At 49.5% G+C, this 18,856-nt stretch overlaps 1 protein-coding gene across 2 annotated transcripts in view; it reads left to right on the top strand.

Annotated features, from left to right (window-relative positions):
* PTDSS1 (phosphatidylserine synthase 1) overlaps positions 1-14,892 on the top strand; it is a 69,100-nt gene extending 54,208 nt beyond the window's left edge. Inside the window, exons 10-12 of one of the 2 annotated variants that reach the window (XM_079901593.1) lie at positions 7,478-7,546; positions 8,289-8,358; positions 10,182-14,892. In XM_079901593.1, the coding sequence (XP_079757719.1) occupies positions 7,478-7,546; positions 8,289-8,358; positions 10,182-10,291 (249 nt within the window). In that variant the 3' untranslated portion in view covers positions 10,292-14,892. The remainder of the gene's footprint in view (positions 1-7,477; positions 7,547-8,288; positions 8,359-10,181) is intronic. The other variant, XM_079901592.1, reaches the window with a different exon arrangement.
* The last annotated feature ends 3,964 nt before the right edge of the window (positions 14,893-18,856 follow it).

Below are 18,856 nucleotides of genomic sequence, written 5' to 3'. Positions count from 1 at the left end.
GGCCCGTGAGTCATGGCCGCTGAGCCTGCGTGTCTGGAGCCTGTGCTCCGCAACGGGAGAGGCCACAACAGTGAGAGGTCCGCATACCGCAAAAAAAAAAAAAAAAAAAAAAAAAAAAAAGGTCTCTTTGAATCTACAGTTTTCCCTCTGTCTCTAGCTCTCTCCTTTACATTGAAGAAACAAGCTCTTTTGTCTTCTAGATTTTCCCTCAGTCTGGTTTTACTGACTCCATCCTTACTGTAACTGAACAGATTTCTTTGTCCTCTGTACTTTCTGTAAATCGGTAGCTGGATGCAGAGGCTTAATCAGAATCAGGTCTAATTGGTGGGGGCGGGGAGCAAAACTAAACTCTGTATTTCTTTTTTTGTGTGTGTGGTACGCGGGCCTCTCACTGTTGTGGCCTCTCCCATTGCGGAGCACAGGCTCCGGACGCGCAGGCCCAGCGGCCATGGCTCACGGGCCCAGCCGCTCCGCGGCATGTGGGATCTTCCCGGACCGGGGCACGAACCCGCGTCCCCTGCATCAGCAGGTGGACTCCCAACCACTGTACCACCAGGGAAGCCCCTGAACTCTGTATTTTTTTAAAAGTGTTTCTTATTGCCTTTTGTGGTGTCTATTTTTAGGGTTACTTGCTAGAAATCCTAACTGTGCCAGGGCACCTTGAGCCTGTTCTATCCTGTTTTATCTTGAACAATGAAAGGGAATAATGATCTCCTTTGTACTCAGGCTCCGGAATTAACGCTCAGAAGTACTTTTTCTGTTGCAGTGTGACTAGATATAAGGATTGGTTGGGGCAGTGTGTCAGATGGGCCAGGAGATCTCACCATGCGCTCCTCACATTTCTGTCTGGCGTGGGCACCCCAGCTCTGTGAATTGTAGCGTGACCCATGGCGGTGGGCAGGTGTGGGTGCAGCCCTCACCTGGCGCCGCTGGGACCACAGGGAGGTTGAGGCAGGCGGGACTCCTGGGATGTGGGCCAAAGGCCCTCCTCACAACGGCCCACTGTGGGCCTCCCCCTGGGGCATCAGCAGCCAGAAAGGTCTCCCCAAGGGCGTGTCCAAGGAGCGATCTCTGGTCACCCAGCCGGTGGGGCTCCTCCAGTCTCTCTCTAAGTTGTAGAGACTTTCGCTCTGTTTTACTGATTAAACACTTAGCATTATACCTCCTTACTTTGGTGAGTTTTGATCTGCCTTGGTGTCTGTGTGACAGTAACTTATTTTGAGGACATGACCCGTTTCTCAGTCTCTGTATCGCTTAGCATAGTCCCTTATAAGTCTGTCATGTTGCCACGTTCTTGTTAGAGCTGCCCTGGTGCCGGAGCCACACAGGTAGGTGATAGTGAAGATTTATTCATGCTTACTAGGTGCCAGACACTGTTTGAAGCACTTTTCATGAATTGCATATTTGATCTTTACACTTTGAGGGGAGGTACTTTATTATCCCTCTTTTATAGATAAAGGCGCAGAGAGGTTCACTCACTTACCTAAGGTCACACAGGTAGCATGTGGCAGAGCCAGGACTCAAACCCAGATAGTCTGGCTGGAGATTTCCTGCTCCCCCTCCACAGGTGTCCCCCTTCAGAGGATCTCCAAGTCCACGTGGGAATTACACAAGCAAACTACTTATATTGCAAACATCATAAAAGATGTTTGGGTTGTAGTGAGGTAGATGGACCTAGAATCTGTCATATAGAGTGAGGTAAGTCAGAAAGAGAAAAACAAACACCATATGCTAACACGTATATGTGGAATTTAAAAAAGCGGTACTGATGAACCTAGTGACAGGGAATAAAGAGGCAGACGTAGAGAACAGACTTGAGGACACGGGGAGGGGAAAGCGTACGCTGGGACGAAGTGAGAGAGTGGCATGGACATATATACGCTACCAAATGTGAAATGGATAGCTAGTGGGAAGCAGCCACATAGCACAGGGAGATCAGCTCTGTGCTTTGTGACCACCTAGAGGGGTGGGATAGGGAGGGTGGGAAGGAGATGCAAGAGGGACGAGATATGTGGATATATGTGTATGTATAGCTGATTCACTTTGTTATATTCACATTTTTATAAAGCAGAAACTAGCACACCATTGTAAAGCAATTATACACCAATAAAGGTGTGCAAAAAACAAAAAGAAAGATGTGTGTGCACGGAGCTAGAGGAGCCCTAGAGAGAGCAGCAGACAAGCTGGGGTGAAGCTCCTGGAGGTGATGTGTGCTCAGGATCACAAAGGATCACCGTGAACGGCTCCCCCATCCCTCAGGTGCCCCAGCCTAAGACCCAGGCGGCTGCTTCCTCTCCTCTGTCAGCCCCCATGTCAGCCCTCCGGCTCTATTCATTCACCCGGGTGGCCCAGCTCCAGCCCCTCCTCTCTGTTCCCACTGCCTCTGCCCTCTAGACACCCATTTTCTCCATCCTGCCCTTCACCTCCATTCCCTACACTGCTGCCGGAGTGATCTTCCATAATTCCGATCGGAACCCCTTTGCCCTGCGTAGAATCATTTCCCCTATCGTTGGGGCCTAGAGGGCCTAACAGTACAACATCTCCCCCCACCAGGTTCAGAGCAGTTAGAGATAGTCAGGATGGACGAAGGCTATGGAGGCAGAACGGCAGCTTTACTACTGAGAGTCCACATTTTTCGGTATCAGCTTCAGGTGCGTGCCAACAAGGGGCTTCGGATTAGTGAACCCCAGAAGCAGACACGCTTCCTCTGCAGCCCCAGGAAGCAGGGCGCCCACATTGCGCTGGTGGCCTCGCACCCAGAGGGAAAGAAGGGAGACGCCCAGCTTCCTTGTCTGTTATTCCCTAGTCCGTTAAGATACTCGCACCTCCCTGGGGAAGGGGCGAGGGGTGAGGGAAAGCAGGAGTGTTATACCAGGGAAGCCCCCTCTGTGTAGACAGAAACAGCAAGAAGGAACAGCATCCCCACCACAGACCTACCAGCTGAGACAGGAAGTCGTGCTTGTGTGTTTAGGGCCGTCATTCTGGATCGTTCACCACACCCACCGCCTGTACCCCGTGCTCGGGCTCCGCCAAACTATTCCTAGATACCTCAACCCACCATCCTTCCAGAGTCGTCTTGCCTTCACCCAGGAGGCTTCCTCTGCCCGATCTGCGTGCTTTTCCCTGCGTTCTCTACCTGGTGAATCTTAATGCCAAGACCAAACTTAAATCCGTGTCCTGCATGCAATACGCTCTCACCTGCGAGGCAGACTAGACGACCCCTCCTCGGGGGACCAGCCGCATTTGGTACGTGTTTCTTTTAGTTCTAGCGCCAGTGTGATGTAACTTGGGGTATTTATATCGGTCTCCTCCACATGGTACTTCCTGCTCACAGAGAATAAGTTTCCATTGTCCTTTTGTCCCCACGGACGCTAGCACAGGAAACACTCGGCACACGCAGGGAGGAGAAAGGACTGAGGTCAAGGGACAAAGACCGGGACACACAGAGGCAGGTTGAGAGACAAGCACGTCCCAAGACTCAAAGCCATGCCCGTGCCAGCGTCACAAGAGGACGGCGACCTGTTTGGGGAGCAAGAAGAAGAGCGAGTTGGAGGCAGAGGGGGTCGTCTGCGTAGGATGGGCTCTGTGTGTCTTGGTTGGAGATTCGAAGGTTTTTCAGAGGAAAGACTGTCTCACGGGGCAGCTGGAGGGTGGGAGAGTATGGGGGGGGGCGGGTTGGAGAAGGGCTGAGCCTGAGGGTGTTGGAGGGACCTCAGTGAGAACCTATCCAAGGCAGCGGCATTGAAGATGCAGAGAAAGGGCTGGATCTGAGAGCTACAGAGCCCAACTCGATAGACGATGTCCCCTTCTGAGAGCTGGGAAGGGCAACTCCAGGCTTTCCTGTTTGTGCCACTGGTGGCTTTTGGTGCTCGTAACAGGTTGGAGGATATCAGAGAAGCCCCTCGAAAGGAGATGAGTTAGGTGTGAGGGACTCTTAGATTTTACAGGTGAAGGTGTCTTGTGTCATTGGAAATTCTGGTCTGTCCAGTAGCACTGGAAAGACTCGGTCGGCGCTGGAGGTGAAAGAGGTGGGAGGCACCTGTGTGTAGGGTACGGTTGGAGCCGTTGGGTCGGTAAGAGTCGGGGGACATAGTGTGGGAAGGAGAAGCTGGCTGAGAATGGCGTCTGGGGAGCAGCCACATTTTAGAGGCCAGGCCAAGGGCAAGAAACGGCCACAGGAAAGAGGACTTTGAAGATAAGCAGAATCCCCCAGTTGGTGTTAGCAGTGATGAACGCCATGGAGGGGGACCTGGCCTGAAAAGAGGCCTTTGGCTGGGATGATTAGGGGTCCCCACTGCCTTGCACATTTACCAGTTAGAGAAAAAGAGTGGAAATAAGGTCCTGGCACATTTTTATAATCATGGCCTTTATTAGAGATCAAGATTGGTCTCAATCTTAGGAGTGAGGCAAACATTATTGAGTAAGAGAGCGTTGAGTTACGCCAGGCCTCCACACTAAGAGAAACAAAGCCCCCAATTATTCGCCTTGCCTGGTAGGAGAACGTACACAGAATCTGAGATCAGTGTGGAAGTAAAGCTCCCAGATGCTGGTTAATAAGCTGCCCCCGCACCAGTTGTCTGATCAGTCGGGGTGAATTTGAGCACACCTTACCATAGCGTGGAAGCCACACCGGGGGGGGGGTGTGCTGCCTTGGCTCTCAGCCCTCACGTTTCTCTTTCTTTCTTCCTTTTATTTAAACAGAATCCATACAACTGTCATTTTAAATCCAGGCCTTGACATTTTAAGTGGGTGCTTGCCTAGATTTCCACAGGTGTGATTGCAAACCCATAAATTACACGCTTTTGTCTCCTGGGACAAGTGTATAAAAGGGGCCTCTTGTACCCAGGTGAAGTGGTAAACTTGGCAGCTGCGGCAGGCCCTTTGCCTGGCGATCGTGATGATAAGCATCTGTCTCCCAGCACCTGCCAGTGTTTGCCTGCCCCGCTGCAAAGCCAGCTCTGCTCAGCTGTCTGCTGCTGGAGCAGCCCCAGCTGCCCGCCTGCCCTCCCAGGGGAAGGGAGGAAGCTGGGGGACGAAGAGGAAGAGCCCCACACGCCTGCCCTCTGGTGGGCGGGTTGCACAGTGACAGCCAGCCCAGCCCTGACTGCTCCCATGGTCTAGCGGCGTGGCGCTGCCCCCACCCCCCACCCCCGCCACCGCACAGCCACCGACTGGTCCACGGAGGTGGAACCTGTCCTCCCTGCCCTCCCTGTGAAACCTAGGCCGACCTGTTCTGCTCTTTGTCAAGGAGCTGACATATACATAGGTTTACACACTGCGGATGCTCTAGTCTTCCCACTCTTGCCATGCCGTGAAAATCGTACATTTAATCGTGGTTGTATATTAGAAATCTGAACAAGTACTGGAATATGTTAAAGATTAGAAGTAGTTTTCATTCTATAATTTGAATATATTCATTCATTGCCTAATTTTTTGATGGGGGGGATATGAGCTTTTTAAAAAAAATTCCTAATTTACACCAGTTTGTATATGGATTTAATATAAAATGAACTAGTGGGTCTTCTTATATTTCATGTTACCTCTCCACCATGCCGCTAGTCACACTTCACTGATGTAGAAGGAGAATGGCCAGCTGGAGCGCTTGGACTCCTTTCTTTCTTGAGACTTAAGGTGACTCTGTGCGCCCAGCAGACACTCAGTGAACGTCACTGACCTGAGGAACTGGGCCAGGGCTGGACCACAAGCTGCGGTAATGAGAACGCACAGCCCAGCCTTCCCTGCAGTCCTGGCTCTACCCTCCAGGCTGTGGGCTGTGCAGAGGGATGGGATGGGACTGGCTTTTCCCATGATGCTTTGCTTCCTCCAGGAATGGATGAGTGGACAGATCAATAGAGATATAAAGATGTGTAGGCATAAAATCAGTATTTATCTCGATGGCCATCCCTGAAATGTGATCCAGGGATATAAAGAGACCTGTGTTCTGGCTTCAGTCTTGCCACACTCTAGCTGTGTGTCTTTGAGAAGGCAGTCGCCTCTGAGCCTTCATTCCCCTGCTGTGAAATGAGGGGAATTGAAATTAACGATCTCTGAGGCAATGCCTCTAGATCTAAAGTTACGATTCTGAGAAAGAATTAAAATTATTCAAGAAGGGAAGAGTCCATCATGATTTCACAACTGTTCCCATGACTGGGTCAAGGTGACAGGTCCCCAAGAGGAAATGCAGTGGAAGAGATGGAGGTTAGGAATCCTTGAAGAGGATTCACTGTCAATGGGTTCCTAAATCAAGGAATTCTGAAGAAATGTCATGGCAGGACGGGCAGTTTGGTTTGGTTGAGTTTTGGTGATTAACTTACAGTCGCGAGGGGAAGGGGAGGCCTGGCTGGAGGACCTGGCCCAACACACTGCTTAGTCCAGACAGCCAGGAAGTTTTCCCCAACTTGTAGTTTTTTGACATATTTTTAAACTTTGGATTCTTAGGTGCTGTTTTTTTCCTTAGAGTATAATTTAGGGTGCAGGGGGGCCAGTGGGGCACACATGGGGGGAAGCGGAGGTGATCCTGGCCTCTGGGTACCCATGGACCACGCCCTTCTCTTTTCACACCAGGGCTCACAAGACATTTTTATTTTCGCTTTAGTTTCCTATCTACTTAACTGAGAAAAACAAAAGCAACCAGAACTGGGGTCAGAGTCGGGCCACTGAGACTAAAAAGCAGCGCCAAGCCCAGGGCAGCGGTGTCCTGCTGGGGTCTGCCACCTACACGTGGGTGTGTGTCCTCAATGCCCTCCGGCACCACTGTGACCCCAGACTGAATGAAACTGCTTTTTCATTCAGAAATCCTCTTCCCCTCAGAAGCTGACAAGCTAAGTCCTTTTTTTTTTTTTTTTTTGTGGTACGCGGGCCTCTCACTGTTGTGGCCTCTCCCGCTGCGGAGCACAGGCTCCAGACGCGCAGGCTCAGCGGCCACGGCTCACGGGCCCAGCTGCTCCGCAACATGTGGGATCCTCCCGGACCGGGGCACGAACCCATGTCCCCTGCATCGGCAGGCGGACTCTCAAACACTGTGCCACCAGGGAAGCCCAAGCTAAGTCCTTTTAACTCTTTCCAGTGATGGGCGGCAGGGTGCAGAGGATAGGCTGTGAAAATCAGGCCAAAAAGAAAAAAAAGAAATACAATGTAGAGTCCTATCCGTCCTCTTAGGCAGAACCTGCAAAGCTGTTCAGAAAATGCATCCCACCTGATCCCACATCTAGAAATGATCTTCACTCTGACAGTGGAGTCACAGTGGTAACTGTGGCCTCATCGGAGCTCTTCTTGCCGAAAGCTTTAGGGGTGCTGCCCCCCGGGGTTCACCTCTGTCGCATCCAGCCATTCTGTAACCGGCATCCCGGGAGAGAAGGCAGAAATGCGTCGAGCCATCGTGTATGAATTCCCATTGAAACCCTGAAGTTCCGGGAAGTGGAATTCTTTGGTGCACCCTCACTTATAAAATGGTTTTGTGCTTGTTTTTCTCTTCCAGGCGTTCACTACCTTCCTGTGTCTGTACGGCATGGTTTGGTATGCAGAGCACTATGGTCACCGAGAAAAGGTATAGAATGGAAGGTGGAGATGGCCTTTTATTTAAACTAACCACGTCCTGCTTAGCGCTTTAGCCCAGAGCACATGCACGTGAGGATGTAGCATGTACGGCACAGTGAGAGCCGGGTGTCAGCCTCCCTGCTTTAGAAACGTAGCCAGTGCAGAATTCACTTCCTGTCAGTTGCCATCCTTACGTGTGACTGCCCTATTCAATAGGTCAGGACTTTTATCCTCATTTCTTAAGGGGGTTAAAGCTTAATTATTTGTTTATATATACATATTTTTTTTTAAATTGCATGTCAAGCCCCAGAGCAGTTTTTGAAAAGCTAGGTCTTTCACTCTGTCCAGGCCTCTACCTGTATCCCAGCCTCGGGCTCCCATCCGGAAACTCCTGCCCTGCCCACTTCATAGTAGATGAAGATTAAGGTAGAGGATAGATGTGAGTGGGCTTAAAATGCTGTAGCAGTCTTGCCAACTGTAATTATTTTTTTAAGTAAAAATAACAGCTTTCATCCTTTATTCATACGTTTAGTCTAAGGAGCTAAAGGCGCTTCCTAGAAGATGTAATCTGCATCCCCTGGGATATAGCCTTGATCTTATAGCTGAGAGCATAAGCGTGAGGTGATCCTGCACTTGCTGGCGGGGATCCCCAGCCCGGGAGAGGCCAGGGTTGAGCAGCCTCGCTTGTTTGCTGGTCCCCCTCCTCCCGGGAGCACTTGAAATTCCACCACTAAGCCTGCCTCTCTCCCTAGACCTACTCAGAGTGTGAAGATGGTACCTACAGCCCTGACATCTCCTGGCCTCACGGGAAAGGTACAAAAGGTATCTCTCTCTTGCTCTTTGTTAAAAACGCTCCTGGGTCCTCTCCCTCCCAAAGCCCAGTAAAGGGATTTAGCATCAGTATTTATCTTCCGAATGTTGATAAATATATGCCCTGAAGGGTCTCAAACCTACTCATCGCGCGTCTCCTGTTACTTATTAAGAAACATGCAAAGTGCTCACAGGTTCTGCCCAAGAAACTTGCTTCATAGGAAGAGGTGCCACGTGGTTCTGCCTTTTCTGAGACAGGAAAACGTAACAAGATCCCACTGTCTCAAGCATCCTGATGGGGATGTTCCTCCTCTTGGCTTTCACCGTGAGTGAAAAGCGTTAGGAAGAGCTGTGTGCCAGGAGGAGAAAGCTTTCCGAAGAGGTGGATCGACTTAATCGTGTTCATTCAAGAGATAGGCCAGCACGAGGGGGATCTCAACAGTGTAGTCAGGGATCTCCCACTGGCCTCTCTCCGAGGAGCATTTTGGAAAGATTTGGGGCCACCTGGTTATCTTAAAGAATTTGACTCGTAGAACAATGACCCACTGGATAGTAATTCCATGTCAGTTATGAGCTGATTTTGGGCTTGACTGAAGGAAGAGAACTGAATGTCAGGGACCGTGAATTTTAACCCACAGAATTGCTCGGAGAAGCGGGGACAAGGGAGGGGAAAACACTGCTGAGGCAGTTGCTCTCCTGAGTTCTTTTGGGGTGAAGCTCATCACAGCTGTCCCCAGCACTACCGAGTGCTGGTCACCCTGAGATGATTTCTCCTGAATCAGCAGCCTGTTATGGAATGCTGATGGAGGTAGGCACAGGGGTTCCCCTGGGCTCCCTTATCCAGAACCATCCTAGAGATCAGTCCATGGCAATTCCGGGTTCTCCACTGAAAAGACTAAAAGAAACAAGCAATGGTAGAGATATAGTTAAATGAAAGGCAGACAGCTTAAAAAAAAAAAAATCTGGGCCCTGGAGCAGAGAACCTTTTGGCTTAGCTGCTAAGCCAGAGATTTGCCATGTTCTCAGCCCGAGGGCAGAGCCAGCCTAATGCCAGAAAGTCCCGATGACCTTCCAGGCCTTACACACCCCTACCCGGAATGCCCACCCTCACCCCACCACTGCCCTGGCTCCACCCTCCACCTGGCTGATGCCTGATGATTGCCCAGCACTCAGCCACTGTAGACGTCTTTCTCTAAGCTCCCACACAAATGATAGAGCGTGACAGACGACACCGCCCCTGCAGACCGTGAGCTGCTTGAGGGCATGTGGCATCTTCAGTCTATGGCTCCGGGGCTGCCTGTCATGAGCAGCAGATTTGTAAAGGTGGCTTCCAGGTCCAACCATTGAGGGCATGTAATATCTTTGATCTTTGCCAAGTCAAGAATCCATTCCCATTTAGGGATTTAGAAACAATGGTGTGTAGCAGGTCAAGGTGTGGACACCTAGCTGATGCGTCCTTTGATTGCTAAGGTAGACTGGACACCCATGTGGTTTGTTTTCATTGTCCCTCCTTTGTGCTTCGATGTTATTTGTGCTCTCGCTTCTGGTCCCCATCACCATGACCACGATCCGCCCTACGGTGTGAACGTAAACGTCCTCAGGACGCTCCCGTCTTTGTGGAGCCATGGCTTGCACACCCTGGCCCCAGCTGTGCTAGCTCAGTGCCGGGGCTTCTGTGCCTTGATTCATTAACGAGGCCACTAGATGGCGCACAAGGACCAGTGGAGGAGCGGTGGGGCGGCCCGGACAGGGAGAACCAGAATCAGAGGCTTCAGAAGCCCCGAGCCGGGAGCCCACAGCGCACGGTGACGGTGTGTCCCGATTCCTTTGGCCAGGTTCTGAAGATGGCCCACCCAAGCATCCAGGCAACAGCGAGAGCCATTCTTCCAGAAGAAGGAATCGACATTCCAAGTCAAAAGTCACCAACGGAGTTGGAAAGAAATGAAGGACCCTGGTTAATCAAAGATGTTCCAGGGAGTGCCTCAAACCAGGAGGGGACGGAATCGGCTGGACCTCCCTGCGGGGAGGTCAAAACGCATAGCGTGAACGGGAAGGAGTGGGGGCTGGGAGGGGTCATTATTTGAGAGCATAAGTCTTGTTGCCCACAGACCCGGCCACACGGGGCAGACCACTGCTGGGGGCCCTTCGCCACTTGGGTGTCTCTTGTAACTTCAGCACTTGGCACGTGGTCACCGGTAGCAGGACCGTGCTCAAAGGAGAGGGTAGCTATTTACTCAGTTGCCAGAAGCAGTTCTGTGCTTGCGTGCGTGTGTTGTGGATGCAGTTTAAACATCTTCACTCAGGCAGGGCGCCAACCAGACGGCTGACGGACTGGTCACCAGGTTTTATTTTTCTGAATCTGCCTTTCCGTTTGACTGACTGGTTTAAGTCCAGGCCACTTACCTGTCTTTTATTTTGTTGTTTCTTATTTTTTATGTCAGGATGCTTACAAGCCTTCAGAAGCCACCTCTGAGGTTGAACTGGGGGAGGTTTCTCTATTTTTTCCTAGAGAAAAAAAGGGGGGGAGAGTTTGTGTTACACTTCAGCAGCCTTCTCCTCTTTTTAGGACCTGAAACTACACAGCGGTGGGTGGAAACCAGGCTGAGGAAAGGTTAGCTACCCACGTAGGATCCTGGGCTTCAGATCGGAACCTTTTTGTTCCCTTTCCAATGTCGCTTGTCCAGACTTATCCACAGTGCACAGGCGTGGACCTGCCGAGAGGCAGTGCTCACCGCAGGCCCTCCCCCCCAGGTGCCTTTTCCATTTTGTTTGTTTTCCTTCCGTGGTGTGTTGCTGACATTGTCTTTCAGTCCCGTGTGAGGTGCTGGTGAGTATTCCCTTTCATCCATCCGTGCCATGCTCTAGAACATTGACCCTGATATTCACCACCTCTGATGGATCCCTGTTTTAAATAAAACGGTTCACGTTAAAGCCCATCAAATTCTGTCTCTGTAAAGTGCTCGTTTCTTTGCCTCTTATTGGTATTTTCCACTATTTGTAAGCAATCACCGTATTTTTCAAGTGACTTTAGGGTAATAAGAATGTGTATGTGTTTCACGTAGTGAGAAGAAAAGAGAAGAAAATGTGTACTTAGAGGGCTTACAGACACATATGTCCCTTTTCCTAACCTTCCCAAGTGATCAAGAGGAAATGAACAAGATAGTCATTGTTTTCTTACTAGGGTAATGGTTACATCAACCAAGCTGGATTTTTTTTCTCTAGCAAGTGGCCGGTACCCAGTTGATTTTCCTACAGATATAAACTTGCTGCAAGCAACCCTTTTGTTCCCTCATTTCACAGAGCACAAAGGTTTCGATGTCTTTTCCCCCCTTTAAGGAAGTCTTTACCCATAGAAGTGTCATGTTTTTCTTTTCCTGCAAAAGAATCCCAGGGTGAAGGAGTTAAGTGAGTCACGCAAAGCGAGGATCACCTGCTGTGCTCATTGCCAGCAGAGAAGTGTCGCCAGTCACCGGGCTGGTGCGCCGGGTTGTTCCGGCCCTGCGGTCCCAACAGCGGCCCCATGCTTCCCGTGATAGTCCTGAAGAGAGGCAGAGGTGCTTGTCCCATAGACCCCCGCACTCTTTTATCACCCATCAGAGAGGCCTTTCTTAAACAGAGGTACAATGTAAAATTTGTTTGACTTTGAAAGTAGGTGAGTTTGTTTCGTTTTGCTTCTCCGAGCACGTCTGTGCATCACGGACATCGTGTACGTCGTCGGCCTCAACTCCACTTCCTCGTGCTGGGCCACCTCCCTGAGTGTCTCCAAGTTCGTTTTCTGGCGCTTTAACCCTCCTCTGATCAATAGCCGGGTGCAGCTGAAGAAGACGTTTCCTTCTCCAAGGCCGGCCTAGGAGAGGCCCCCGCCCACCTGCGATGACTTGGATTTCCTTGGGTCACGTGAGAGCAGAGTGCACGTGAGACAGTCTCTCCTCAGTGGCTTTGTACGGAACGGCCGGGAAAGTCCTCAGCTGCTTTCCGTGTCCTTTCTTTGAGTTTAATCTTTTCTTTTTCCCTTTCAGTAAGAGCTCTTGACTACAGCGTTTCCAAAACTAGTGCTTTCCTTGACCAGCCAGATTCACGGCTGCCATTTCCTCCTGGAAACTGTGCTGCTGGGTTTGGTCTACTTTTTCCACTCATTTCTATGCAAATGGGCTTCACGTTGATGAAATGTAAAATTTTCCTTGTCACCTATGTTTACTAAAGATCGCCTTTAATCCCTTGAATCAGAGTTGTCATTTAGTATCAGAAACGATTTGAATGCAAGTGATCTCACATTTGCCATTTACAAACTGCCCTCTTAAAAGGCACCATTGTTTAGGACGTAATACGCGAAGAATTCTTTACGTATATTTCTCTGTATGTAGCATGGCATGGAGTGTTGAGTACTTTTTCTTTTTTGTCATTCTTGGTCTTTCCGTGGCCTTTCCCTGCCTTGCTTGTGTCTGTTTTCACCATTTGTAAAAGCCTTGGCCAAACTGCTCCCATAGCAATGCTAGGACACTTCATTGACCTGTTTTAAGCATTTTGATGATAAAAGACATCCTATAAATGCCAGTCTTATTTTCACCATGACTGCTTCTGTAGTGAGCTCATGAGTAAAGTACTCACCTAGGAGAAATAAAATTCTTTACCAAATACATCAGGTTCAGCCCTATTGGTCTCCCCTCTGAAGCCGCTCTGCATCATCTCTAAGTGATACCTCTTTTTGTCAGGGGTCTCCTTGTGGAATTGGACCCTTGGGTTGCCTTATTTGTTGATAATAGTGCAGTTACTCAGGCCCTTACGGGGGGAGCTAAATGCAGGGTGGAAAAGAAAAAAATTTAACCATTGGAAACCAGAGGAAGTGAGCACTTTAAACAGGGGGGATTAATTTGTGTGCTCTGTGCTCTTTTAATTATGCGTAGGGTTACCCGCGTGTTCACCAGGTGGGCTTCACTTACAGTGTTCTTATTGCTATGAAAACCAGGTATCCCCCAGGTAGGTAATTGCAAGTCCTCAATGTATTTCCCACTTTTATGATTGAAATCAAGATGTGAGGAGAACCAAGACTTCTGTTCATCAGTGTTTCATTACAGGTGCATCTCTTGCCTTCATCGTGCATGTACATTGCAAGGGTTATATTTGAGATTTGGTTCTTTGTGAGTTTCAACATTAGTAATGGCTACGACCGATGGGCTTCAGAGTCTGGTTGCTAGCCCATAATAGATTTTTACAACATTTCACTTTATAACATTTTATTCTAAACCTGATGCTAGGACTATCACAGGTGAAGGTTACAAATTTTTTTAATTTAACTCTGGTATTACCTTTGATGCAATAACTACCTACAGCTTTTTTATTTTGCTGTCTTCTGTGAATTTAGAGGAATTATTTATTAATGTCTACCAAAGAAGGGGGAAAGTAGTTGGATGTGTATATTTTTGGTTTTTGTTTTTTTAGTGTGTGGGAATGCTGAAATGTAAAATTTTCCTTGTCACCTATGTTTACTAAAGATCGCCTTTAATCCCTTTGAGAAATTCATCTGCAATTTTGTCTACCTTGACGTTACCTTTCTTCCATCCTCTTCGCGTAAACCCAGTGAGGACAGAAACATCATTCAGAAAATAGAATTTGCCTGAGAGTTTTGCTTTCCCAGCTGATGGCAACCAACTACCCAACCTACTTAGCCATTCTGGGCTCATGCTTGAACCTCCTGTGCCCCAGGTGTTCATTTTGTTTGCTTGTTTTGTTACTGGAATGCTCTGAAAACGTTCTCCAAGGGCCTGCAAGTTGTGGGCGCCCATATGCCCCAAATGGCAGGAAGGTTTGCTCCGATGTGCCTGGCCTCCACACGGTCTCCCCAGGGCCTCAGATACCAGTGTTCCCGTGTACCCCTTTTCTGGACACTGAGTAAAGGGGACTCGTGTGGCTCTACAACACAGGAAATAAGGTTTGTTTGCCTTTAAAAGAAAAGCAGATAAACCTGAGACCAAAGACCTAAAATATTGCATTCTCATGTCTGAAGTATACATATTATAGCCTTGATTACAGTGTCAAATTGCGGACAGGATTTATGTTCCAATCCATACTGGAAAATCTGGACTGTTAACCTTCTTGTTCCCACTTGCCTGACTCGGTCTCATAAATCCAACTACATATTCACGGGCTGATTAGGTATTTTATGGATGCAACCTGGGAGAAGCTTATGACGATCCCCAGGTTTCAAAATGTTGAGAATCCTCTACCTTCTCTTAGACTGTGTGAAATCCAGGCCAAGAGCAAGGGGATGCGTTCACTAGGGCCACCGCTAACAAATCTTCCAAAGGCATTTGAAGGACTGGGATCCTTCGCGAGACCTCTGGATGGGGCTCTTGGAAACCCCTCCTTCCCTCGAGTCTCCCTAGTGGCCACCGCAGCACTCAGCTGGCTTTGCTGGAGAGCCGTGTGCCAGAGCAGCACTTCTAATTCCAGGGGAAGGGGGTCCCTGTGACACCCCCCCCCACACACACACACCCCTGTGACGTATGTGTGTTCTTCAGTCCTGTGAGTTTGCTGTCAATCCCTGTTCTCCTGGGTCATGAGGCTTGAGTACTTGACGCAAGAGTACACAGCCACTAGGGGGCGTCAGATCAACCCAGAGGCTTACGCTCTTTCTCCGACTCCAGGCTCCTTGTCTTAATTCTTGGGCACATGTCTTCAGCCACATTCCCGGACCCGAGCCTCCATCTGTCCCGCTGCCCTGCTCCCAGACAGCCTCGACAAATGGCTTATGAAGAGCCCCTGGGGGCGCCCACGGCTTTGCCTCCCCTACCCCGGTGCTCGCTTTATAGCGATGGCCAAACCTCCAGGCCACCGCAGATGTTGATCCTTGGTGTGATTTCAGCTGGTTGCACGCTCGGTGGAAGGAATAACCGGTGTCTCACGCTCCTTGAAGCAGGGTCCCATCTCTCTCCATTTGGGTTCTTTTCCTGATGTTTTCGTGCGTTCTGCAAACTGTCAGAGGGCAATTCCTCCTGCCCGTAGCAGCTCCCTCTACCCTCAGGAATCTGATTTACGATCCGGCGAGGCCATAAACCTCTGCTCTTCACTTCTGAAAAACAGCAAAGTATGGGAAAGAATGTAAATTATAAATACTGAATTCCTATGGTCAGCAATAATGTAACGGCCTGGGTTGTTGTGTTTTGTGTTTTTTTCTTTAAATATGGTATCCATATGGCTTTAATTTCTAAGGGGCCTGCGTTCCCCCCGCCACCATCACCATATTTATAAGGAGAACAGATAACAGTGAAATATCCCACTGGGTTAGAGTGTTTTTTTCCAAAATGAGAAATAGCATTTTCTGATGGCTCATTGGCCCAGGATTGAAATGCCTCTCTTCACAGAGAGGGATAGATGACAGTGACAGCTCCACAGTCATCAGCCTGCCGATCTGGTCGCTCTGCTATAAACCAACCCCTGGTGGTGTCACTTAGCAAACCCCACCCCCAATTTTGACTTTCCAGGCGGAGGTTTTTTCTGTAAGATGTTTTGAAATTCTCTTCCTGTCCCTCTTAGCAGTCAAGGTCTGCTCACTCACGGGGAACAGACTTCTTACTTCTACTTGCACCGCTGCTGCAAACCGTGAAAACAGCTGCAAACTCGTCCCGAAGACCAAACGGCGGCCGGGTTTGAATTTTCACTCCTGGGGTGGGTCAGCGCCAGGCTTAGACTTCACACGCAGGGCAGAAGCAGCTGCTTGCTCCTCTGACGCTTGAAGGAGCCGCTGGTCACCAGGTGAATTCCTGCTGCCCTTCTCTGACCACAGAATCCAGTACCTGAGATCATTCTGCCAGTCTTCAGCATTTTTGCCCTTAAACCCAACCTCGTCCCAGTTCAGAATGATGGCTGAAAGCTGCAAAAACACCCAGGGTCCCAAGCTACTGTGAGAACGGCCCAAGTCTGCCAGAGCATCTATTAAAATTGATGGGTTTGTGTTTTTCTTCGTGTGGTCAGGAAGTGTGCTGACAGCAAAGGAGGGTGCGTGAGAACATGATGCTTGAGATCACAGGCGTGTCCACCCATAGAAACATATAGGCTGACAAGCACCTATTCACTCCCACGCTCGCCTCCATGTCTTCCTGTCATTTTCTTTGGACCACATTTGATTCACAAAATGCCAGGCTCGGCTTCAGCATGGGACCAGCCAGACCACACGGAGGGCGTGGAGGAGAGGGCCAAGGTTCTCAGAAATCTCTCAGTGCATGTTGTGTACGTTTTGACTGTCAGGATAACCTCAGCTGCAGGTCCCTTCCTCAAAATCGTGTCTCTGCCAGAAGGTTCTGTGTATGTACATCTAAGGAATTTCAAGAGAAGGTGAAGATAAGCCCGGCGGTGATGGCCATAGAATATGTACACAACTGATGGGTAATTTTATGTGTCAACTTGACTGGACTAAGGGATGTCCAAACAGCTAGTAAAGCATTATTTCCGGATGTGTCAGTGAGGGTGTCTCCGAAGGAGCTCGGCATTTGAGTCAGTAGACAGAGTAAAGCAGATTGCCCTCCCCAGTGTGGGCAGGCCTCATCCAATCTATTGAGGGCCTGAATAGAACAAAAATGCAGAGGAAGGGTGAATCTGTTCTCTCTCTGCTTGATCTGAGACATCCCTCTTCTCCTCTTGGACGTTGTTGCCCCTGGTTCTCAGCTTCCAAAACTCAGACTAGGACTTAAACTCCCCCTTTGCCCCACTACACACACACAGTTAAGCCTTTGGACTTGGACTGAATCACAGCGCCCGCTCTCTTGGTTCTCTAGCTTGCAGACAGCAGGTTGTGGGACTTCTAGGCCTCCATAGCTGTGAAAGACAATTCCTATAATAGCTCTCCTCATATGTATAGATGTGTGTGTGTGTGTGTGTGTGTGTGTGTGTATCTCTCCTGTTGGTTCTGTTTCTCTGGAGAACCCTGACTAATACAGCCAGGCTTATATTTAGACTAAGGTTTGTAAATTAAAATTATAAAGGGAAATGAGAATTGGAGTCCTTGAGTAATGAATGGTCCGAAATGTGATTGCTGGCCTGTAAATCAACTTGTATTGCCACTGGTTTTTCAGATAACATTGCCATGAACAGCAGAATTGCCATTTTAGTTTAGAACAAGGGCATACATATGCCTTCTGGTACGCTGCTGCAGAGATGGCCAGTGCCATGAAATCTACCCCAGATGGGTATAATAGAGTGGCCCAAGGACAAAAACAGAAGGCCACATCATACACTGGACTCATTGCCCCAACCTTTCCCACCTGTCCTATTCTGACCCTTGGCTTTTAAAAAATCATTGCACCACAGCCATACCACCCTGAATGCACCCGATCTCGTCTAAAAAATCATTGCAAACAGTTGTATCTTGTTTAAAAAAAAAGCCTTTAATGAGCAGCTGCTCAGACTGAGAGAAGGGGAAAGAATGTTTAGTTTTTCCAAATAAATTTCTTGATATTTAGTGTGTTGGCATCACCCAACTGCTCTTCTGTTGAGACTCTAATGTGACTCACAGGTAGTGTTTTTGCCCTACGTGGCAAAATAATCAATAGTAAAAACTAACGCTAACTACGTGCTGGACACCGTGCGTGGTGCTCTCCCTGGATCATCTGATCCGTCCCTCTTGAGATCCTATTGGAGGACAGACTGGAGAGGCCTTACAGAGAGAAGCAGCGGGGCTGGTACCTGATGAGCAAGGAGTTGCGGGCTTGAACCCACACTCCTTGGCATCTCACGGATCAGCAAGGTCCGACTCAGCCACGTGTCCAGCATCAGCTCCTGCTCACCCCCTGCACCCCCTCGTGCCCTCCACCCCGCACTGATAGCACTATGGGACCCCCGCCCACCATCTCCATGGCCCACCAAGTACACCACATTTTCAGGCTCCACAGCATCTGTGACACGCCTGGAACGTCTGCCCCTGGCATTCTGCCTGGTAAGTTTCATCGTCCTGAAAAATCTCAGCTCGGACACTGTGCTCTGTGAAAGTCCCCTGATCCCTGATGTGCATGGACGTGCTCCTTCCCTGTGTGCTGTGTCCACCTCTGAGCGGCAGTTCTGTCTCAGGTCTCCTGGACTCAGCCCAGGTTCCTAGCAGTGTTCATCCCCAACACCCAGGCCAGAGCAGGTGCTCAGTAAATGCTCTGAATGAGCACGTGAATGAGTGGGGCTGTGGGACAGAGGCCAAGGACCACCCCTTCCAGGATGGACACGAGGTGTGGGCGGCTGTTCCACTTCCCTCTGGTTCCACGGGAATCCTGCATGGAGTCCTTCGGCCCAGCTGCATGTTGGCCTGCAGTTGGGTCTGCAGTTAAGTCCTGCTGCCTCCACTCTTTTTTATTTTTTTAAATGATACCGTTGTCCATCTCATGACATTTATCTATTTGCTTGTTTATTTATTTAGCCAGGCTGTGCAGCATGTGGGATCTTAGTTCCCCGACCAGGGATCAAACCCATGTCCCCTGCAGTCCTGCAGTGGAAGCGTGGAGTCTTAACCACTGGACCACAGGGAATTCCC

The sequence above is a fragment of the Stenella coeruleoalba genome (genome assembly GCF_951394435.1).
Source record: "Stenella coeruleoalba genome assembly, chromosome: 17".
Lineage (NCBI taxonomy): Eukaryota > Metazoa > Chordata > Mammalia > Artiodactyla > Delphinidae > Stenella > Stenella coeruleoalba.
This window is presented reverse-complemented; position numbering and strand designations above follow the sequence as displayed.